General features: G+C 42.9%; 1 protein-coding gene across 1 annotated transcript in view; it reads right to left on the bottom strand.

The window, feature by feature from the left end:
* Nucleotides 1-21,595, bottom strand: part of dolpp1 (dolichyldiphosphatase 1) — a 28,231-nt gene extending 6,636 nt beyond the window's left edge. The window contains exons 1-4 of the mRNA XM_078550189.1: nucleotides 21,467-21,595; nucleotides 9,631-9,731; nucleotides 3,226-3,310; nucleotides 1,462-1,561 (exon numbers count right to left, since the gene is read on the bottom strand). Coding sequence (XP_078406315.1) covers nucleotides 1,462-1,561; nucleotides 3,226-3,310; nucleotides 9,631-9,731; nucleotides 21,467-21,551 — 371 coding nt within the window. The 5' untranslated portion in view covers nucleotides 21,552-21,595. The remainder of the gene's footprint in view (nucleotides 1-1,461; nucleotides 1,562-3,225; nucleotides 3,311-9,630; nucleotides 9,732-21,466) is intronic.
* Between the last annotated feature and the right edge of the window lie 2,748 nt (nucleotides 21,596-24,343).

Genomic DNA, 24,343 nt, shown 5'->3' with positions numbered 1-24,343 from the left:
ATCAGGGTGTTACTGGCTGCCAACGTAGATCAGCAAGCACAGGGAGTGTCCAAACAATCTGCATTTGTTCGGCACACCTCACCGTGCTTTGATCTGACTTCACTGCTGCCAGCAACTCTCCTGTACCTGGTCCAAGTGCCTATTACTCATGCAAGGCAAGGTAAGCAGTGTCAGCAAAGTTACAACCACTGTTTTGTCACAGCCAACCCCAACTCTGGCTTACTCAATTAACCAGTTAAGTGACTTCTCCAGTGGTGGTCGCTCAACAGCCAATAAGTTTGCCCCCACTCCCCCCACTACCCATTTCTAGCAGTGGTGTTGACATTAATTCAACATCTCTGTTGAGATCAGTTAGCTCAGCAGAAATTAGAAACCAAACCCAAGACCTTTTCTGTATCACTCATTACTGCAACTGCCAGTATTTACCTGCTAGACAGCGAGCTCCTATTAGGCACTTACTAAATACCACAATGCCTAATCTCTAAAAATGCAGTATAATATATAAAATAAACTTTCCATATGCATGATGCACGACTTCCTGTGTCAATTTTTGCTATTATAAATTCCTAGATCTACAGTTATAATGGAAACTGCTTATGTAAACTGTCACGCTGGGGCCCAAACAAGTTCCATCCTCTCATCTGAACAGCACTTAGTCTTCACTCCCTGCATACAATAGCACGGGGCATCAATTAGTGTTTATGCAGATGAGGGAGGCGATTTAGCACATGCAGATGAGGGAGGCGATTTAGCACATCCAGCCCTCCTTTCCATAGAAATTTATGGATTCCCCCATCATGGCATCCAATTGCCTCATGATTTCAGAGCTTTTGCCTTCACCACCAACCCAGAGCTCATTCCAATGCACAAGTCACTCGATGTATAAACAAGAGTATTGAACTTGCCTGTTATTAGTTTGCATCCAAGTCCTCTTGTCCTGCTGCAATGATTTAACTTAAAATATGGTTGAGGATTAACTTCTTCTCTTGGAATCTTACAGCACAGGAGGTCATTCAGCCCATCATGACTGTGCTGGCGCTTTGAAAGAGCTATCCAAGCATTCTCACTCCTCCCTGCTCTTTTCCCATAGTCCTTTTTTTCCCTTTTTCAAGAATTTATTCAATCTCCTTGTGAAAATTTCTATTGAATACACTTCTATCATTCATTCAGACTGCGCGTTCCAGATCATCATAATTTATTTTGTTAAAAATAATTCTCACCACCCCTCTGGCTTCATTATCAATTATCTTACACTTGTGAACCCTGGTTACAGACCCTCCTGCCACTGGAAGCAGTTTCTCCTTATTTAATCAACCAGCCTCAATTCTAATTAGTATGTTATACAAAAGTCTCCTATTATTTAGCTTTCATGGATGAAGAGTTCCAAGTTTTTCTAGTCTTCATACAGGGTGGAGAATGTGTAATACCGAACAATAAAACATACCCAAGAGCCATACATACCTTAAATAAAGGAAAAGGAGTGAGTAGATGGAAAAGAACCATATGAACTGGGAATGACTGGACGGCATCCCATACTCTGTAAACAAGTTACTGTGGCCACCTGCATGTAAAAGTAAATAAGGAACATTTACAAGCTATGAAATAACAGAACCTTGTATAAAAGCTGAAGGCTCCTCAGGCTCATCCATAAGAATAAAAGAAATAGGAGGAGTAGACCATACAACCCGTCAAGCCTGCTCCGCCATTCAGTACGATCACGGCTGATCTTCAGCTTCAACTTCACTTTCCCACCTGCTCCTTGAGAAACCAATAATGTGTCTCAAGCACAATGACAGAAGAACCCACCACCCCATTTCGATTGAAGGAAACATGGAATAAAAGTCAAAAAATGCTGGAAATGCTCAGCAGGTCTGGCAGCATCTGTGGAGAGAGAAACAGAGTTAACATTTCAGGTCTGCGACCATTCAGATCTGATAAAGCTCACATACATGAAACATTAACTCAATTACTCTCTCCACAAATGCTGGCAAACCTGAACATTTCCAGTAATTTTTGTTTATATTTCCGATTCCCAGCTTCTGCAGTACTTTGTTTTTGTATGAGGAAGTAATGGAAGTGCATTCAGATTTTCAGCCTTTCAGGTATTTGGTTTCAATAAACACTTTGACAAAAATGTTGTTTCGGTCTGGCGCCTCTTCACTCTCGTTTCATAGGGTCCTCTTTTTCTCCGCCAGATTGTAGATAATGAAGGAAATGGATATCTTGGCTGTAAACTGCCTCTGAACACACAGGACACTCACAGCGATATCCTTCCCTTACAAAGCATGGAAAGTTGGGTTTGGTGACTTTGATCGGAAATTATGGCATTGTGAAATTCCGCTCCAGAACTATCTTGACCACAAGTAGCGAACTGCTTGCAGTACTGCCTATTTGCAGTGCATCAGGAATGGAAATTCCTCCGCTGTCACATTAAGGGCAGCTGCTCAAACTGCCTCTACTCAGACATTATGAAAAAATACAGAAAATTATTCCAAGAGGTGGCAGGGGCAGGCTAATCTTTAAAGGCCCAGGTGTACTGCAGAATCAATCCTAGAAGTGATTCCTTGTGGCCAACTCCCAATCCGGCTGTCATAGATACAGCCTGTTTGTCAATGATACTGCACATCCTGCAGGAGATTTTTTTCTGCAGTGCAGTTTAGTTTTGAAGCTACATTTTGTTGAGTTCCAGTCTCTTTCACAACAGCAGGGAGATATATGCACAGACCAACAATTGCAAACCAGGAGAAATCTAACAGCTCATCTTCGCACTGCAATCAGTAGTGTGACTACAATACTTGTACTGTAGAGGAGCATGCTGCCACATTTGCACCAGGAGTTTACCAACAGCAGTAAACATCTACAGTTAAGTGGAGTGTTATATTATGTGACATCTCAGTAGAATAATACTTCCCCTCTGAATAGCTTGCTAAAAATAATTTTGTTTGATCAGGGTAATCTCACTCCAGCACCATTAGCATCTCTGCAACTTCTCTGATCCAGTGAGTATTCTGCTCTTAAAATAAAATTAAAAAGGTGAAAGCTCTAAGCAACTTAAATACTGTCCTGTAATTTGATCCCATACACTTACAGTACATTCAAATAAGCAAGAAGGTGTGACCTGTGCACCAGAAAGTAGCAATCTGGTTTTCAATGAGAAATCAGTAAGGCACATTCGTTCCTTATTCAGGAAGAATGGAAACATTTAGTGCAGAGAGTTGCTCTCACCTTGGCAAGGTCTGGGTTCTTTGATAACATTCTTAATTATCCAGTTGAAGCTTTCATTTAGTACCAAACCGCAGAGAAATGAAATCTGAAACAAATAACAGAGTGCAAACTGTAAGCACTTTTTATGTAGTTGCACCTTGGGAAATTACCATTCACCAACATCAGATTGATTCACTACAATTCTTACCATCCATAAAGGGAAAGACACTTACTAAAGCCTTTCAATAGCTGCAGGCAAAATGGTACAAACAGAACAAGATATTTCACAAAGGAACTTGCAAAGGATACACAGAGTACTGAAATTACTGGTAGCCTTTACTGTCTTACAGAAGCAGCCCCTTTATATTACAGCATTATTCCTAAAGCTTGAGGCAAACGAGGCACAGAGAAGGGAGCTGATGGGAAATCAGTGCCCAACTGCAACAAACGTAAATGCCACCAACCAAGATTTTCTTCCTGGCTAGGCATTTACCCTGCCCACATTTTGGGATTCACCTCTGCTCTGTGCAGATCGTCTCCAGCCATTCAGCAAAGGTCCAGAGGCCAGAAAATTAATTTCCAAGTTGCAATTTCTGGGGGAGGCAGTGGCATAGTGCTATTGTCACTGGGCTAGTAATCCAGAGACCCAGGATAATGCTCTGGGGATCTGGGTTCAAATCCCACCACGGCATGAACTTTGAATTCAATTTTTTTAAAAATCCGGAATTAAAAGACTAATGATGACCATGAAACCATTGTCGATTGCCATAAAAACCCATCTGGTTCACTGATGTCCTTTAGGGAAGGAAATCTGCCATCCTTACCTGGTCAGGCCTATCTGTGATTCCAGACCCACAGCAATGTGGTTGACTCTTAAATACCCTCTGAAATGGATAAGCAAGCCACTCCGTTCTCAAGGGCAATTAGGGATGGACAATAAGTGCTAGCCTATCCAGCGACACCCACATCCCTTGAAAAAAAATTTCAAACCTTGCCCTCAATCTCACATATGATGGTTTTTTCCCTCTTCACACCACTACCAGAGCTCCACAACGTGAAGAGGATGCAGCTGTAGAGGATTAGAAGCTCCTGAGATTATAAAACTACCTCTATATGGAATGGTTCTTCAGAGTGTTCTTTGCACAGAACACTCTTCATGCTCTAATGGAAAATGACCTTAAAGCTTTTGTACTTAATGTGCTTCTTTCTGTGCTTCAAGAAAAGTAGTGTGTGCAAATTTAGAGTACACCAAACAAATATTTCCAGAGCTACCCTCAATCCACTTACATGTTCTATAGACACTTGACTGGTAAAAATTTCCACATGGTTTATTTGAGGCAAGAAGAGCATTATGAACTGCTGTGCTGAAGCAGTGTGTGCTGCACCCACTGCTCTGAACGTGAGATCAGAGGCCCACGTAGCATCCATTTCTCTCAGTTACTCATGTCCCCCTTATATATTCTGCATAAGGGGAACATGTGCAGGTGATCCTGTCCCCAAAACCACCCATTGATGAAGTGCAAGGAGGGGCTGTTCATTTACAAAGAGGAGAAAAATGACTCCCACCAATTTAAGCTGAGAAACTCACTATGTGCAGAAATCAAGTGAATAAACAACCTACCACATTCCAGTCTATTTGGGCTATTGTTGCCTTTTTTTTATTCATCCTTGGAACGTGAGCATCACTGGCAAGGCCAGTATTTATGGCCCATCCCTAAATGACCTTGAGAAGGTGGTGGTGAGCGATCTTCGTGAACACAACAGAGTGGCTTGATAGGCCATTCCAGAAGGCAGTTTTATTTTTATTCGTTAATGGGACGTGGGCTTTGCTGGTTGGGCCAGCATTTATTGCTCATCCCAGTTATCATCAAGTAGGTGATGTTGAGCTGCCTTCTTGAACCGCTGCAGTCCGTGTGGTGTAGGTACACCCACAGTGCTGTTAGGAAGGGAATTTCAGGATTTTGATCCAGCAATAGTTAAGGAATGGTGATATATTTCCAAGTCAGGATGGCGACTGATTTGGAGGGAACTTCCAGGTGGTGGTGATCTCATCTATCTGCTGTCCTTGTCCTTCTAGATGGTAGAGGTCGTGGGTTTGGAAGTTGCTGTCTAAGAAGCCTTGGTGAGTTGCTGCAGTGCATCTTGTAGATGGTATACGCTGATGCTACTATGCGTCGGTGGTGGAGGGAGTGAATGTTTGTGGATGTGGTGCCAATCAAGCGGGGCTGCTTTGTCCTGGACGGTGCCAAGCTTCTTGATTGTTGTGAAAGCTGCACTCAGTCAGGCAAATGGAGAGTATTCCATCACACTCCTGACTGTGCTTTGTAAATGCTGGACAGGCTTTGGGGAGTCAGGTGGTGAGTTGTTCATCGCACGATTCCAAGCCTCTGACCTGCTCTTGTAGCCACAGTATTTGTATGGTTAGTCCAGTTCAGTTTCTGGTCAATGGTAATCCCCCCCGAGGATGTTGATAGTGGGGCAGTGACGGTAATGCCATTGATCACCAAGGAACGATGGTTGGATTCTCTCTTGTTGGAGATGGTCATTGCCTGACATTTGTGTGGTGCGAATGTTACTTGCCACTTGTCAGCCCAAGCCTGCTTATTTTCCAGGTTTGCTGCATTTGGACATGGACTGCTTCAATATCTGAGTCATCGTGAATGTTGCTGAACATTGTGCAATCATCAGCGAACAGCCCCACTTCTGACCTTATGATGGATGGAAGGTTATTGATGAAGCAGCTGAAGATGGTTGGGCCAAGGACACTATCCTGAGGAACTCCTGCAGTGATGTCCTGGAGCTGAGATGACTGACCTCCAACAACCACAATCATCTTCCTTTGTGCTAGGCATGACCCCAAGCAGCTGAGCATTTTCCCCGATTCCCATTGACTCCAGTTTTGCTAGGGCTCCTTGATGCCACGCTCGGTCAAACGCAGCCTTGATGTCAAGGACAGTCACTCTCACCTCACCTCGAGAGTTCAGCTCTATTGTCCATGTTTGAACCAAGGCTGTAATGAGGTCAGGAGCTGAGTGGCCTTGGCGGAACCTAAACTGGGTAGCAGTGGGCTGGTTATTGCTAAGCAAGTGCCACTTGATAGCACTGTTGATGACCCCTTCCATTACTTTACTGATGATCGAGAGAAGATTGGTGAGGAAGTAGTTGGCCAGGTTGGATTTGTCCTGCTTTCTGTGTACAGGACATACCTGGGCAATTTTCCACATTGCCGGGTAGATGCCAGTATTGCTGCTGTACTGGAACAGCTTGGGTAGGGGCATGGCAAGTTCCAGAGCACAAGTCTCAGTACTATTGCCGGAATATTGTCAGGGCCCATAGCCTTTGCACCATCCTTCAGCCGTTTCTTGACATCACGTGGAGTGAATCAAATTGGCTGAACATTGGCATCTGTGATGCTGGGGACCCCTGAGGAGGCCGTGATGGCTCATTCACTCTGCACTTCTGGCAGAAGATTGTAGCAAATGCGTCAGCCGTATCTTTTGCACTGATGCGCTGGGCTCCCCCATCATGGAGGATGGGGATATTTATGGAGCCTCCTCCTCCAATGAGATGTTTAATTGTCCACCACCATTCACAACTGGATGTGGCAGGACTGCAGAGCTTAGGTCTGATCTGTTGGTTGTGGGATCGCTTAGCCCTGACTATCACTTGCTGCTTATGCTGTTTGGTATGGAAGTAGTCCTGTGTTATAGCTTCACCAGGTTGACACCCCATTTTTAGGTATGCCTGGTGCTGATCCTGGCATGCCCTCCTGCACTCTTCATTGAACCAGGGTTGATCCCCTGGCTTGATGGTAATGGTAGAGTGGGGGATATGCCAGGCCATGAGGTTAAAGATTGTGTTCGAGTAAAATTCTGCTGCTGCTGATGGTCAACAGCTCCTCATGGATGCCAAGTCTTGGGTTACTAGATCTGTTTGAAATCTAAAACAAAAACAGAATTACCTGGAAAAACTCAGCACGTCTGGCAGCATCGGCGGAGAAGAATAAAGTTGACGTTTTGAGTCCTCATGACCCTTCAACAGAACTGATGAGACGAAGAATAAAATGAAACTGGGGGCACGCGCAGCTTTGAAAAAGGGTGCGGCGGTGCTGCTGGAGGGAGAGGTCGAGTGTGTTCATATGGCGGCGCATGGCACTGAGTGTGGATCTCAGAATGCGAAGGGAACAGCAGTCCGAGAAACGTTTTATGTCCCGGAGATACCTGTAATCCTGGGTGGGTTCGAAACATGAGGGATGGAATTTCAGTTGAAATCCACGTGGGGTAAGTCGGAGACGGAGACAGTCACTGAGAAAGGAAATATGGCTGTGAAAGCAGGTTTTAGTAAACACCTTGTCAAACACCAGGAGAGAAATGGAAAGCAATGAAGGTGAACAAGGCAGAAGAGAGATACGGAAATCCTGTCGGAGAGCAGAGCAGTACTTCTTCAAGGTAGGCATTTCTTGAAGAGAAGTGGCAGTCAATTAAACACAGAGATAAAAACAAAAAACTGCGGATGCTGGAAATCCAAAACAAAAACAGAATTACCTGGAAAAACTCAGCAGGTCTGGCAGCATCGGCGGAGAAGAATAAAGTTGACGTTTCAAGTCCTCATGACCCTTCAACAGAACTCCATGACAGTTCTGTTGAAGGGTCATGAGGACTCGAAACGTCAACTTTTTTCTTCGTCTCCACAATGAGTGTGTGGTGGTCACTCCTACTGATACTGTCATGGACAGATGCATCTGCAGCAGGCAGGTTGGTGAGGATGAGGTGAAGTATGTTTTTCCCTCTAGTTCGTTCCCTCACCACCTGCCGCAGACCCGGTCTAGCAGCAGTGTAATTTAGGACTCGGCCAACAGTCAGTAGTGGTGCTACCGAGCCACTCTTGGTGATGAACATTGAAGTGCCCCACCCAGAGAACATTCTGCGCCCTTGCCACCCTCAGTGCTTTCTCCAAGTTGTGTTCAACACAGAGGAACACTGATTCATCAGCTGAAGGAGGGCTGTACGTGGTAATCAGCAGGAGGTTTCCTTGCCCATGTTTGACCTGATGCCATGGGGCTTCATGGGGTCCGGAGTCCATGGTGAGGGCTCCCAGGGCAACTCCCTCCTGACGGTATACCACTGTGCCACCACCTCTGCTGGGCCTGTCCTGCCGGTGGGACAGGACATACCCAGGGATGGTGATGGTAGTGTCTAGGACATTATCCATAAGGCATGATTCCATGAGGATGACTGTGTCAGGCTCTTACTTGACTAGACTGTGAGACAGCTCTCCCAATTTTGGCACTAGCCCCCAGATATTAGTAAGGAGAACTTTGCAGGGTCAAAAGGGCTAAGATTGCCGTGGTCGTTTCCGGTGCCCAGGTTGATGCCAGGTGATCCATACTGTTTCATTCCTTTTTTGTGGCTTTGTAGTGGTTTGATACAACTGAGTGGCTTGCTAGGCCATTTCAAAGGGCATTTAAGAGTCAACCACATTGCTGTGGGTCTGGAGTCACATGTAGGCCAGGCCAGATCAAGGTGACAGATTTCCTTCCCTAAAAGACTCAGTGAACCAGCTGGGATTTTACAACAATTGACAATGGTTTCATGGTCATCGTTAGACTTTTAATTCCAGATTTTTATTAAATTCAAATTCCACCACCTGCCGCGGTGGGATTTGAACCCGGATCCCCAGAGCATTACCCTGGGTCTCTGGATCACTACGTCATCGCCTCCCCTCAAACTTAATTAAACACGTTGCTGGCGGTCTGGAGTTACATTTAGAGTCACATCTGGGTTGGGATGGCAGATTCCCTTCCTTAAAGTTTACGTGACAATCCAGTAGTTTCATGGTCACCATTACAGAGACTAGTGTTTTATTCTGCATTTTTTTAAATAATTGAATTTAAATGCCCCAGCTGCCATGGTGGGACTTGGACTTAAGTCTTTAAATCATTAGCCCAGGCCTCTGGACGGTCCAACAACATATCCATTATGCTACCGAACCCCAAATGAACTACAAAATTTGAAAAGATCAGATTTTGTAAGTGTATTTTAAAAATTATCAAATATTTAAAATGAGAAGTTTGTATTAGAGATTGCATCAGGCATCATGTATATAAACACATACAAAAGTTATAGCTTTTAAGCAATGCTTGGGAAAACCAACAATGAGGCACATGGGGTGCATGATGCCAACGCCATGGTGGACTACAACAGCACAATGGAATCCAGGTCTTTTCCCGCTGTCCTACAGTGCCAGATGGGGAAACCCCTTATCCAGACTCCACACTTTTCCCACCCACTTCCTCTTCCAAAGAAGAAGGGAAGGAGAATGGTGGTGGGGAACATAGTATAGCTGAGACCATTCCATTGAAACATTCAGAACCAACAATTCCTAGTTATCAATATGAGAAATATTGATATGAGAAATAAGACTTACAGAGTGCAGCTCTCTTTTGAACACGATGAGTGTGATGAAACCAAAAAGGATAAATACTGGTACAAGACTTAAATATGCAAGAACCTTTCCTGTGAAGTCACCTAGAGAGTGAGAAAAATTGGACTATGTTTAGGGTTGTGCAACACAGATCTAAGGATAAGTTGATGCAAATTTTAAAACATTATTTAAGCCCTGTATTTCCTCCCTAATGTGCCTCAGATGTCTCACCAAGAGGATAAATGATCATTTCCCAGGGATCTGCCAATGCAACTCTGGGCCAGACCCTAGAAGTGAAATTAAATACAGGGAGACCAAAGTACTGTTTTCAGTCTCCATCATAAAATACATTCCCTGGCAACCATCTGAGGCTGAGTCAGATCATTCTCAACCTCGTCATCATGTTTGACCAAACTCCAGCACCAAAACCATCTACCCCTCTGCCAAAATTCTCACCCCTGCTTTTTTTTTTACTTCTAGACTTGACCATTCCAATGCTCACCAAGCTAGTCTCCCATCTAAGCTTGAGCTCATGCAAAACTCTGCTGTCTGTATCCTAACTTGCTCTCATTCCGGCAACGCTTCAATTTTAAAATTCTCATTTTTGTTTTCAAATCCCTCCATGGACTTTTCACTCCCTATCTCTGTAATCTCCTCCAGTCACACAAACCTCAGAGATCTCTGTGCTTCTCCAATTCTGGCCTCTTGTGCATTTCTTTTTTTTTTAATCCCTCCATCGTTGGTGATTGTGCCTTCATCTGCCTGGGCCCTAAACTCTTGAATTCTCTCCCTAAACCTCTCCACCTCCCTTAAAAATTGCCTCTTTGACCAAACTTTTGGTCATCTGCTTTAAATATCTCATATGACTTGGGGTCAACTTTTGTTGATAATGCAACTGTGAAGCACCCTAGGATGTTATACTACATTAAATGCAAGTTGTTGCTGATGAAACAAACACTGATTGCTCACTTCTCCACAATCTAGCTTCAGCTGTGACTCAGTGGGCAACATTCTCATCTGAGTCAGAAGGTTGTGGATTCGAGTACACTTGAGAGAGTGGAGCACAAAATCTAGGCCAACACTCCCAGTGCAGTACCAAAGAGCATTGCATTGTCAGAGGTGCCATCTTTCTGATGAGATATTAAACTGAGGCCCTGTCGGCCCTCTCAGATAGACATAAAAGATCCCATGGCACTATTTCAAAGAAGAGCAGGGAAGCTCTTCCCAATGACCAGCCCAATATTTTTCCCTCAACCAATATCACTATTTTAAAAATCTGGCCATGAACACATTGCTGTTTGTGGGAGCTTGCTGTGTGCAAATTGACTGCCACGTTTCCTACATTACAACAGTGACTACACTTCAAAAAAATACTTCATTGGCTTCAATACTTCAATGGGGAATTGGATAAAGACTTGAAGAGGAAAAAAAATGCACAGCTGTGGGCTAACAACAAAGGGATAGGGCTACTCAGATAGCTCTTTCAAAAGGATGGCAAATGGCCGCCTCATGTGCTGTACAATTCAAAGTTGAAATTCATCAATTAACCATAGTCAAGGTACTGTGGGTAGGGCTGTAACATTCACTCGGCACCTCTGATGAGGACTGGGGAAAATGGAGTCCAAAGAAAGACTGGAGCAGAATCAGTGTAGACAAGGCAGCAGGTTACTTACCCTCTCAGGAAGGCCATTGGGTAGTTACATTGGAGGATAAACAAATTTGATTTTTAATTTGCAAAACACACCCTATCAGGTACAGGTTCTGAAAATGTTGTTTCACTTTTCTGTTTTTAACTCACTATTGATTTTTCAAACTGACACCTTTTCCCTTGATTCCCCTGCAAAATCAAACCTCTGAGCTTATTTCTGCTCTTTGGGGCAAACAGCACTAGCTGAATTCAGAGATAACCACATGCACACAGTGAGAGGGGCCCCTCCAACACCCACGAGGATGGTACAATGAGATCCTGAAGCCACTTGGTAATCCCCCCATGCTTCCCTTAAAGATTTTTCTGCTGAACAGGAGAGGCAGGTTTCTCTACCCGTGGATTTCTTTTTCCATTCATTTAAATCAAAGCTTCGGACCTACACATCCTCTCTAATCAACTTTGCAATTTTGCCTTCAGCCTCATAATATATGAGGGGGTTTCAAAATAATCTCCCTCTACCTTTCAAACTGTGATTTAAAATAAAATCAACTTTCATCACATGGTAAGAGCACAGCATAGATTTGGATCAATGAGTGTGTCAGTTCTTAAATTAACAATTGTTGCCCAATTACTGCTTGGGCAGCTCCTAACCATGAGGAGTACTGAACTGAAGGCTGATTGGGAGGGATCTGGCAGCCAGCTATTGATAATCATTAATTGTTGGACTTGGGTAGTTCAGAGATTACCCAGGCTGTGCAAGTGAGGAGCCGGGGAGCCTTCTTTGGAACAACCCATTCTCACATTTGTACAAAAACAAAAATACCTGGATAAACTCAGCAGGTCTGGCAGCATCTGCGAAGAGGAACACAGTTAATGTTTCGAATCCAAATGACCCTTCAACAGAACTCGAAATGTTAACTGTGTTCCTCTTCGCAGACGCTGCCAGACCTGCTGAGTTTTTCCAGGTATTTTTGTTTTGGATTTCCAGCATCCGCAGTTTTTTGCTTTTATCTCACGTTTGTACAGATAGGTCATTATATAGAAAGACTGTCAATGGGCAAATGATTATTCTGTGCAAGTGAATCTAAAATCCCAATATCAGTAAAATTACAGCTGAACAGCAGATAATTAACCTGCAGCTCCAATTCAAGCTCCAACACATTGGGTAGGATGTGGATTCATGCCAGCAATCCCACACAATATGATTCCCAATATTACAACTTGCATTTACATAGCACTTTTAACACAGAAAAATACACCATGACACTTCATGAAAAAGGAGGGTCTCTAGGAGGGTCAGTATTTATTGCCCATTCCGAGAAGGTGGCAGTGAGTCTTTTTCTGAAATCATGTGATATGTGGTGAAGGTACTCCCAGTGCTGTTATGGAAGGAGTTCCAGCATTTTGACCCAGTGACAATAAAAGAAGTGATATATGACTAAGTTGGGATGGTGTGTAATGTGAAGAGGAAGTTGGAGGCAATGGTGTTTCCATGCACCTGTTGTCTTTGTTCTTCTAGTTGGTGGTGGTCAGAGGTTTGGGAGGAGTGTTGAAGAAATATAAAGAGGGGTAATCAGAAGTTTCCTGAAGGAAATGAGGTTGAGGGGTTTAGGAAGAGAAATCCAAGTGTGGGGCTGAGGTTGATGAAGGCACGATCTCCAATGGTGGAGTGAAGGGAGGTGGAGAGGAATCACCAAGAGGCCAGAGTGATAGAAGTGGAGAGTTCAAGGGCATGGTAATAGTACAACAGGGAGGTTACAGTTATTGAGAAGAGTGATGCCATACAGTGATTCAAAGACTTGACCTAACTGGAGTAACACATGAAAAATCAGACAATTAGCCATAGTGAGGGGGCGAAACAAGTTGGTAATGTGTCACTCTGGGGCCATTCTCACACATCCCCCCCAAGACCAATTACAGAATGGTCTATCAAAAGCCTATTCAAGTTGGTTATCAAATAACCAAAGGTGGAAAATTAAGATAAAAAAAAGGCTTTTAAAAAAAAGGTTTGACAATAAACGTGCTGAAAGCAGGAACATTCACAAATTGGGCAACTTGTCAAGATACTTCGACATTGTTAAATTTCCTCTAATCGTGGCAAGGCTTATGATAGAATTTTATGGTACTGAAGGAGGCCATTTGGCCCACTGTTGAAAAAGATCAATCCAAAAAAAAAAATCCAGCCTAATTCAACTTTTGCTCCGTAGCCTTACGGGTTATGGCACTTCAAGTGCATATCCAAGTACTTTTTAAATTTGATGATTCTACCACCCTTACAAGCAGCGAGTTCCAGATCGCCACCATCTTATAACGAGTGTCCTATCGATTACTGAATTTTTAAAATTACAACACTGGTGCCAGTCATTAGCTCACATTGGAGTTATACTAATCCAACTTCTCCCACTCCCATATCACCTCAAAATCTCTCTTTTTCAAAGATGTAATGGTCCTGTCTCAATAGGCACGTGGATATTCCCAGTTCTAATTGTGTGAAAAATATTCTTTCAACTTTCGCCTTCAATCTGCTAGTGAGTTTCAGCTTATATGTGACTGATTTGCCAACCAGCAGAAATAATCTTTCGCCGTCTCTTGTAATTCTGAAAAGTTGTTAGCCTTCTCTGTTCCATTGGCAAATACCTTAATTTTTCAAACAATGCTTCAAAATCATAACTCATCATTCAAGTGAACTTCACTGTAACTTTTCCATGGCTCAAATATTCTTCCTACAAGGGGATGTCCAGATCACCAAGCGATACTCCAAATGTGGCCCAACTTAAGTTTTCTACAAATTCAACATCACTTTCTTGTTTTGATATCTAATGCCCCCAGAGATATACCCAAAACCCAACTGTTTCAGACAGACTAAAATATATAACGCTTTACCCTTTAGTTTGTATATTCACATGTATCTATACATTTTTTAGACTTATTCTTATTGCAAGGCCCAACTGAAAATACACCCGGAGGAAAGCCACGTACAGTCATTTTCCTTCTCAAGACACTAAGAGTCGAAGCCTGGTCATGGAAACATTAGCCAGAAGACAGACTTGCATTTATATAGTGCCTTTCATAATGTCCCTAAGTGTTTTATAGCCAATGAAGTATTTTTTGAAGTGTTAGAATGTTATAATGTAGGAAACAGGGTAGCTAATTTGCACACAGCACTCTCCCAGAAACAGAGGCCAGTTAGCTTAATATCTGTCATTGGGAAAATGTTGAAGTCTATTATAAAGCAGAGCATTTAGAAATACATAATCTAATCAAGCAGAGTCAGCATGGCTTCATGAAGGGGAAAATCATCTGATAAATTTATTAGAATTCTTTGAGGTGGTAACAAGCAGGATAGATAAAGGAGAACCAGTAGACATAATATATTTGGATTTACAAAAGGCGTTCGATAAGGTACCACACATAAGGCTACTTAATAAGGGAAGAGCCCATGGTGTTAGGGGTAGTATATTAGCATGGATAGAGGTTTGGCTAACTAATAAAAGAGAGAGAGTTGGCGTAAGGGGGACATTTTCGGGATGGCAACCTGTAACTAATGGAATGCCACAGGGATCAGTGCTGGAGCCACAATTATTTATTATATATATTAATGACTTAGATGAGGGAAGTGAATGTACTATCGCCAAGTGTGCAGATGGCACAAAAATAGGTGGGAAGGCAAGTGGTGAGGATGACACAAAGAGTCTACAGAGGGATATGGACAGGTTAAGTGAGTGGGCAAAAACTTGGCAGGTGGAATATAATGTGGGGAATGTGAGGTTATGCACTTTGGCAGGATTCTTTAAATGGAAAAAGACTGCAGAAGGCTGCAGCACAGAGGGATATGGGAGTCCTTGGGCATGAATCCCAAAAAGCTAACAAACAAGTTCAGCAGGTAATAGGGAAGGCAAATGGAATGTTGGCTTTTATTTCAAAGGGAATGGAGTATAAAAATAAGGAAGTCTTGCTAAAACTATACAAGGCACTAGTTAGACCACACCTAGATTACGGTGAACAATTTTGGTCCTTATCTAAGGAAAGGTATACTGGCATTGGAGGCAGTCCAGAGAAGGTTCACTAGGTTGATCCCAGATATGGAGGGATTTTATGAGGAGAGGTTGAGTAGGTAATGGGGCGCCCATTTAAAATAGAGATGAAGAGGAATTTCTTCTCTCAGAGGGTAGCCAATCTGTGGAATTCTTTACCACAGAGGGCTGTAGAAGCTGGGTCATTAAGTATATTCAAGGCTGAGACAGACAGATTTTTAACCAGTAAGGGAATCAAGGGTTATGGGGAAAAGGCAGGAAAGTGGAGTTGAGGGTTATTAGATCAGCCATGATCTCATTGAATGGCGGAGTGGACTCAATGGGCCGAATGGCCTACTTCTGCTCCTACGTCTTATGGTCTTATATGACCAGATAATACATTTTAGTGATTATGGTTGAGAGATAAATGTTAACCAGGACACCAGGGATAACTCCTGTTCTTCTATATAGTATCTGGGAATCTTTTCTGGTCACTTGAGGGGAAGACAGGAACTCAGTTTAACAATTAACCCAATTGACAGCCCTTCCAACAGTGCAGCATTCCCTTGGTAATACAATGGAGTATCAGCCTAGCTTGTTGTGCTCAAGTCTCTAGAGTGGGGGTTGAATCCACAACATTCTGACTCTCAGAGGTGAGAGTGTTACTAACTGAGCTTCCTTCCTACTGTCGAACTTTTATCTGCATTGCTTCATTTAAAAGGCTCATCCATGTTTCATGGGGGTAGGGTGATGGAGGTGTAATAGAAGAAAGAAGGCCTTTATAATTTATAATTGCACCATTTCACCTGCAAAACAACAATTAATCCTATACGCAGCTATGAAAGTTAAAAGCCATTTGAAAAGTAAACTAAGCGCTGGGCTCATTTCGAGAGGAAGAGAATTGAAAAGCAGGGAGGTTATGCTAAGCTTGTATTGAACCTTGGTTAGACCACATTTGGCAAGTATTGTGCGCAGCTCTGGTCTTCATAATACAAAAAGGATATAGAAGTGCTGGTGAAGGTGCAAAAAAGATTTACTAGGATGACAAGACCATAAGACATAGGAGCAGAAATTAGGCCATTCGGCCCATCGAGTCTGCTCCGCCATTCAATCATGGCTGATAAGTTTCTCAACCCCATTCTCCTGCCTTCGCCCCGTAACCTTTGATCCCCTTACCAATCAAAAACCTATCTATCTCGGTCTTAAATACACTCAATGACCTGGCCTCCATAGCCTTCTGTGGCAATTAATTCCATAGATTCACCACTCTCTGGCTAAAGAAGTTTCTCCTCATCTCTGTTCTAAAAGGTCTTCCCTTTACTCTGAGGCTGTGCCCTCGGGTCCTAGTCTCTCCTACTAATGGAAACATCTTCCCCACGTCCACTCTATCCAGGTCTTTCAGTATTCTGTAAGTTTCAATCAAATCCACCCTCATCATGATGTGAGAACTGAGAGGTTATATCCATCAGGACAAACTGAAAAGACTGGGGCAGTTTTCTCCAGCTGAGGGGCTGATCTAATAGAGATCCTGAAGATAATAAAAGGATTTCACTTATTGGGGAGCCCAAAATTACAGGCCATAAATTTAAGATAGGCGCTAATAAATCCAATGGGGAATTCAGGAGAATCTTCTTTACCCAGGGATTGCTGGGAATATGGAACTTGCTATCACAAGGTATAGTTGAGCTGAACAGCATAGGTACATTTAAGAGGTAAAACAAAAATACCTGGAAAAGCTCAGCAGGTCTGACAGCATCTGCAGAGAGGAATACAGTTAACGTTTCAAGTCCGTATGACTCTTCAACAGAACTAAGGAAAAACAGAAAAGAGGTGAAATATAAGCTGGTTTAAAGGGGGTGGGACAGGTAGAACTGGATAGAGGGTCAGTGATAGGTGGAGAGTGCCAAAAGATGTCATAGACAAAAGGACAAAGAGGTGTCGATGGTGGTGATATCAGCTAAGAAATGTGCTAATAGTGACATTAAGGGTAGAAAGCAGGACGAGCAAGGTACAGATAGCCCTAGTGAGGGTGGGGTGGGGGGAAGGGATCGAAATAGGCTAAAAGGTAGAGATAAAACAATGGATGGAAATACATTTTTTTTTATAAATGGAAATAGGTGGGAAAAGAAAAATATATATAAATTATTGGAAAAAGGGGGATCGGAAGGGGGTGGGGATGGAGGAGAGAGTTCATGATCTAAAGTTGTTGCACTTTACAGCCTTCCGGACTGAATATTGAGTTCAACAACTTTAGATCATGAACTCTCTCCTCCATCCCCACCCCCTTTTTCCAATAATTTATATATATTTTTCTTTTCCCACCTATTTCCATTTTTTAAAATGTATTTCCATCCATTGTTTTACCTCTACATTTTAGCCTTTTTCGATTCCTTCACCCCACCCCACCCTCACTAGGGCTATCTGTACCTTGCTTGTCCTGCTTTCTAACCTTAATTAGCACATTTCTTAGATAATATCACCACCTTCAACACCTCTTTGTCCTTTTGTCTGTGACATCTTTTGGCAATCTCCACCTATCACTGGCCCTCTATCCAGTTCTACCTGTCTCACCCCCCCTTAAACCAGCTTATATTTCACCCCTTTTCTATTTTCCCTTAGTTCTGTTGAAGAGTCATACGGACTCGAAACATTAACTGTATTCCTCTCCGCAAATGCTGTCAGGCCTGCTGAGGTTTTCCAGGTATTTTTGTTTTGGATTTCCAGCATCCGCAGTTTTTTGCTTTTACATTTAACAGGAAACTGGATAAGTACATGATGGAGCAGGGTATGTTGACATGGTGAGATGACAGGGGTGGGAGGAGGCTCATGTGGCGCATAAACACCTGCATAGACAAACTAGGCCAAATGGTCTGTTTTCATGCTGTAGACTTGCTGTAAATGCAAACTGGCAATAAGTATATTTGTGAAGTCACGTTGCCATTCATTGCAGTTTACACCTGTAGCTGAAGAAACAGCCTAGATGAAGGTAAATTCAAGCAATTGGACTTCAACAGCAAGCTGACAGAAATAGTGGATGAACTTGTATACTTGGAAATATTTATCCCAAAGGGACACATGAATGAGATAATTGGATACACCAAATGCCAGGAATTGTTTATGATCAACTACTGATGCCAGAATGTTGGATGCTTTTGGAACGTGTTGTACAAGTAATGGGCTAGGCATCAGCTGGGAAGATAGAGTAAACAATGAAGTCACAATAAAAGTGGCCTGCATCCAAAAAAGCAAATTACAGTAAGAGCATCGTGATTCACAGGTAGGGCGCACATTATATAGCTGATTATCAGGGGAGTTAATGGAATCAGCCCCATTGGGAGACTATAGACAAAACTGTCTATGGGAAGACAGCAAAAGACTTGCACCTGTTACACCTTTTACAACCCTAGGAAGTCTCAACACACTTTATAGCCTATGAAATGCACCTTCCAAACCGGTGATCTCTAGCACATAGAAGGCAGCAGGTAGATGGGTACACCCCCACCTGCAAGTTCCACTCCAAGCCATTGACTATCATTGAGCTATATTGCCATTCCTTCACCATCACTGGATCAAAATTCTGGAACTCACTCCCAAACAGCGCACAGATTACAGCGGTTCAAGGCGGCAGTTCACCACCACCTTCTCAAGGGCAATTAGGGAGGGGCAACAAGTACTGGCCTTGCCAGCAACGCCCAAATCCCATGAAAGGATAAAAAGTACTTTTTCAAAGGATGGTCACTTGTAATGTAGAGAGACAAGGTGAGCAATTTGAGCACAGCAAGATCCCACATGTAATGTGATAACGATTAGATAATCTGATTTAATGCTGTTGTTTTTAGGGATAAATATTTTCAAATTGTGCCGTAGGATCTTAACCATTAACTTGAGAAGGCCTCAGACAGGGTAGCACTCCCTCAGCCTGGAATACACACTCGAGTCTCTGAAAAGAGGTTAAACCCATGACTATCGGACTCAGAGATCGAGTGTGTTACTTCGGAATCAAGGATGAAACCTAGATTTAATTTGCAGAGTGATAAAGGCAAGGTCTTGTGTCTATGTTCAGCCAGGTTACAGCTGACTGATCAGGTCAGTTGATTGATTTATAAAGGCTCTGAATAGGCATTTTGTGGTATGTTTTAATTTTGCTTTCTTCCCTTCATCAGACCCCTACTATACTATGCACCAAGTCACAGCTGTGAAAGTCAGCAGGCAACCTACTCCCAAAACACAGTTACTCTGCAAATCAATTCCCACTTGGCATCTTTCCCCACCCTCTCCAAAGTGCAGCAGAGACTGGAAAATCAAGTTGGGGAATCAGTACCTTGGGCTGGCCTCCTACGGGCTGCTTGGTGTAGAAAGACTGGTGGACCAAACTATACACCAATTAAAGCTTTCAAACCCAATTACAATGGGTATAATACATCTGCATTGGTGTTTATTCCTTATGTTTGAACAATCTTTAAATGCAGTAAAGCCAGTCTCCCAACTGCTTCACAAAGGGCCAACAAATAAATCACTAATTTATGGTCAAAAAAATAAAATTTCAAGCTAGTGCTTCAACTATTACATTTGGTCAGGCTTCTGACAACATTTCAGCCTTCACTGAGATAACACAATTCAGCTTAGATTGTTCAAGTATTTATGTACTGGCTCAGAGACAGCACTCTCAACTCAAGAGTTAGAAGTTTGAGTGCTCTGTCATAGGTGTCTTCTTTTAAATGAGATGTTTAACCAAGACCATATGTGCCATCTCAAGAAGGAGCTAGGAAGCTCTCCCTCCCCAGTGTCCTGAGCAATACTTACCCCTCACCCAGCATCACTAAAACAGATTCACTCATCATTATCACATTGCTGCCTGTGTGAAAGTTAGCTGTAGGTTTTCCTACTTATATCGGTGACCACACTTCCAGAGTACTTAATTGGTTGTAAAGAGCTTTGGGACTTCCCGAGGTGGTAAAAGATGTGCTAAAAACACAAGTCTTTGTTATAATTATGCTCAAGTGACATCTGTGGTTTTGTTGATAGCAATCCTGCCTCCGAATCAGAAGACTTTGAGTTCAAATCCCATTCCAGGATTGAAGCACAAAAATCAAAGCCAACACTCCAGTGCAGCGCAGTGCAGTACTGAGGAAGCACTGCACTGTCAGAGGTGCCATCGTTCAGATGTGACGTTTAACAGAAGCCCCATCTGCTCTCTCTCAAATGGGAATTAAAAGATTCCACAGCACAATTATTTCGAAGAAGAACAGGGAAGCTATCCCTGGTGTCCTCACCAATATTTATCCCTTAACTAACATTACTAAAACAGATTATCTGATCAATATATCATCATTGTTTTTGGGAGGTTGCCGTGCACAACTTGACCACCACGTTTTCTACATTACAATAATGGCTACACTTTAAAAAGTACTCCATCGACTGTAAAGTGCTTTGGAGTGCCTGTGGTCTTGGAAAGCTCCACAGAACTGCAAGACTTCCTTTTCTCAGCCCGATACTGGCCCGTAAAATATTTCAGCATAGAAACAGATCAGTTATTCTGTAGAGGGTGGTTCTCCACTTGATCCACCCTGGCTAACCCCACTATCCTGCTCACACCCCCGAACCCTTTAACATTGCATTTTATCAAATTTCTTTTTAAAAAAAAAAAATTTCAACGAGACTCTGGCTTCAAAATTTTCTTAACAAGATGCTATTCCTTCAAATTTTTTAAGATGTGATAAGCCAATAAACGACTTCGAAACATCTAACACTGCAGTTACTATAATCTCTCATTAGTCATTGCTATAAATATTTTCACCATGACAGCTCTTCGCTGCCTGAGCGCTGGGACGTACTGCGCACGCGCTGCGCAGCCGGCCCAGTCTGCGCGTGCGCCCTCAGACTGGGGGCTCGCCGAGTATGCGTAGATATGTTTTAGATGCGGACACGATTTGGCAGCAAGGACATCGTGTAATTGCGCATGCGTAGTTCGAGGCCGGACACACACAAATTAAAGGCGCAGTATTTGGCAGCTGCGAACCAGCGGAGACTCTCCTTCCCCCGCCCCCCAACAAGGCCTGCAAACAAGGCTGCGACTTCTCCCTGCACCGACCGTTCGCCGTTTATTTTCTTCGCCCGTAAAAATTTCTAAAGGCAGCCGAGAATCATTCTTGCAAAGCCCTAACAGGAGAAGCTATACCTGGGGGATATTCGACGTACGTGAGGGACAGCGGCTGCCACCGCTCTTTCTCCACAGCAACCGAGCACTGTCCAACGGCCGCCATCTTTACCGCATCACGGCGACCCGCCGACAGCCAATCACAGATACGGCATTTGAACCAATAGCAGCCCGGCATCTGTAGCGCATTGAACCAATCACACCACAAGATAGGGGTTCCTCCCGCCCCCCCGACCGGTCGCTATCGTCCATTGGGTGAGTGACTGCAGGTTTGCCCAATCAGAAAAGCAGACGTTCATCTAATCATAGGACAGACAACTTCAAGACAAAGTCGTGGAGGCAATTTAAGAGTTGGCTTGAATGAATGAATGATAAGCCTAATTCTTTTTCATCTCTAATTATCTTATGATAAATGCCCAATTTTGAATAAATAGACAAATGGAGCAAAATTAAACTTGCATTATCATTTACGGCTCAATAGGGAGTACTCCGAGTTTAAGCCCTACTCCACAGACTCGAGCACGAAATCTGGGTTGACACGCCGTGAAATAGTGAGGGAGCGTTGCATTGGCAGAGGAACTGTACTGAGGAAGCACCGCACTGGCAGAGGGGCTATATAAAAGGAGTGCTGCACCAGCTACCTTTTGGGTGAAATATTAAAACAGGGCACCATCAGTCCCCTCGGGTGGTTGTGAAGATCCCATAGCACTACTCGAAGAAGAGCAAGAGTTCTAACGACCTGGCCAACAATTATCACTCAACCAACCTCACTGAAACAAACCATCACATTACTGTTCGAAAGATTTTGCTACGTGCAAATTGGCTACCACATTTCCTAGAACAGTGACTACATTTACAAAGTTCTGACGAAGAGTCATACGGACTCGAAACGTCAACAGTGTTCCTCTCTACAGATGCTGTCAGACTTGAATTTTTCCAACTATTTCTATTTTTGTTTTTGTTACAAAGTACTTTATTGGTTGTAACACACTTTGGGGCACCCTGAAGTTGTGAATGGTATTATAAATACAAATTTTTTCATCTTACTTTATCAAGCTCTCAAATGCCCAAACCACCCAATGCATTACTTTGAAATGTAGTACCTTGTTCTAATGTGAAGCAGCTAAGAGAAAGCAAGAATTTGCACTTAACACAGCATCAGCCTGGATTATGTAGGCCAGTCCTGGATTAGGCTTGAATTGCCATTGATGGTTAGGCTTTGAGTGGCCTGGGACCTTAAAAATTCTCAAATTCCCTCCTCAAACCTCTCCGGCCTCCCTCTTTCCTCTAAGGCGCTCCTTAAAACCTACCTCTTTGACCAAGCTTTTGGTCACCTGTCCTAATATCTCATGTGGCTCAGTGTCAAACTTTGTCTGATGACATTCCTGTGAAGCGCCGTGAGAAATTTTACCCCATTAATAAAGGTGCTATATAAATACAAGTTTTTGTCTCTACCTCTGTCTGTAGCATGCTCATCCTACAACAATTTGCATGTATATAATGCCTCAGAATTAGGAAAATGTAAAAGGAGATTTGTGTGGACCATAGTCAGGGTAAGAACATAACAGGGGGAGGCTGTTTGCCATTTAATTAGTTCATGGCTGATCTTAACTCCATCTACCAGCATTGGTTTTGTAACCCTCTATACCCTTGTCTAAAAAGTAAATCCATTAGACATTTTTGTTGTGACTTTTTTTTTAATTGAAATGTATTGATGGATACAGGACAGCAGCGATGATTTTTAAAATAAAAAAATCTCAATTCTCAAGATGAAACGATACATTTTACATCAAAAGCAATAATTCACACAAAAAACAGAAATAGGCACACATTTATATAATTAAAGAATGACCATTTCAGACACTTTTTCCCCATTCCCTTCTCTTCCTAGCCCCCAACTTATTACAAACCTCTGAATTTTTAAGAAACCTTAATAGCAGCTTCAAAAGACTGAACCCACAACTCAGTTCAAAATGGACCCAGGCCTAGTCTCAATACAAGACAAACTTCATTCAATTCCAGACATTGCAGCAATTTTGCCATAAACCATTACCAAAATTAACCACTGACCTTATACTAATCAGTAACTACCAAATTCATTGTCAATTTAGGAAATCGTGGCAGGGAGGGCGAGATCTAGGAATATCCAGATCAGATTATAGTGTTTCTATGCTAGAGCTGGGACCTTACAATTGCTGGTGCTAGTTTGGTATCAGTTCAGATATTCCTTGGCTTACTTGCTGGTAAAAATGACCTGGTATTGACATGGTAATTGTTCTGGTCTGTCCTATAATGCTTGCACTGATATTAGTTACTTGTCCAGTGAGTTCATTCCAGTCTGGTTAAGGCCTCCCCATCTGCTATCGCTGCAACATCATAAGACACAGTGTGGAGGTCAAACCGTTTCTTTACCCCTTCAGCACCTCCCAATACTCTCTCACATTCTCTCTCTCTCTCTCTCTCTCTGGGTGAGATTCTTTACAGGAACTAAAAACATGATTTGACAGGTAGGGTAAACTCAACATGTACACAAAATTTTTTAAAGATTAAAATGAGAATAGAAATAAGGTCCAATGCACCTACATCGTCAGATTATCACTTACAGACTCTTTGTCCCTTCCCTTTAATAGGTGCAAACCACATTCCCACATTTACCTCCCCACAAACTAGGGTCACGCAGGTAACTTGCTCCAGACCAACTCCTATGCTAGTCAAAAGGAGGTGCACAAACATGGCCAGAGGACAGTTCTTCCCATCAATTCCCTTCACTCTCCTGGGCACCATGCTCACACCACCTCCACTCAAAGTTCTATAACTTGGCTCCAAACTTGCAGGTTGCCTTTTCCTGTTGTGTTCTACAAGGTATCATTTACAGAATATACCCCTGTTACAAAATCC

This window comes from Cetorhinus maximus, chromosome 10, assembly GCF_964194155.1.
Source record: "Cetorhinus maximus chromosome 10, sCetMax3.hap1.1, whole genome shotgun sequence".
NCBI classification, from domain to species: domain Eukaryota; kingdom Metazoa; phylum Chordata; class Chondrichthyes; order Lamniformes; family Cetorhinidae; genus Cetorhinus; species Cetorhinus maximus.
This window is presented reverse-complemented; position numbering and strand designations above follow the sequence as displayed.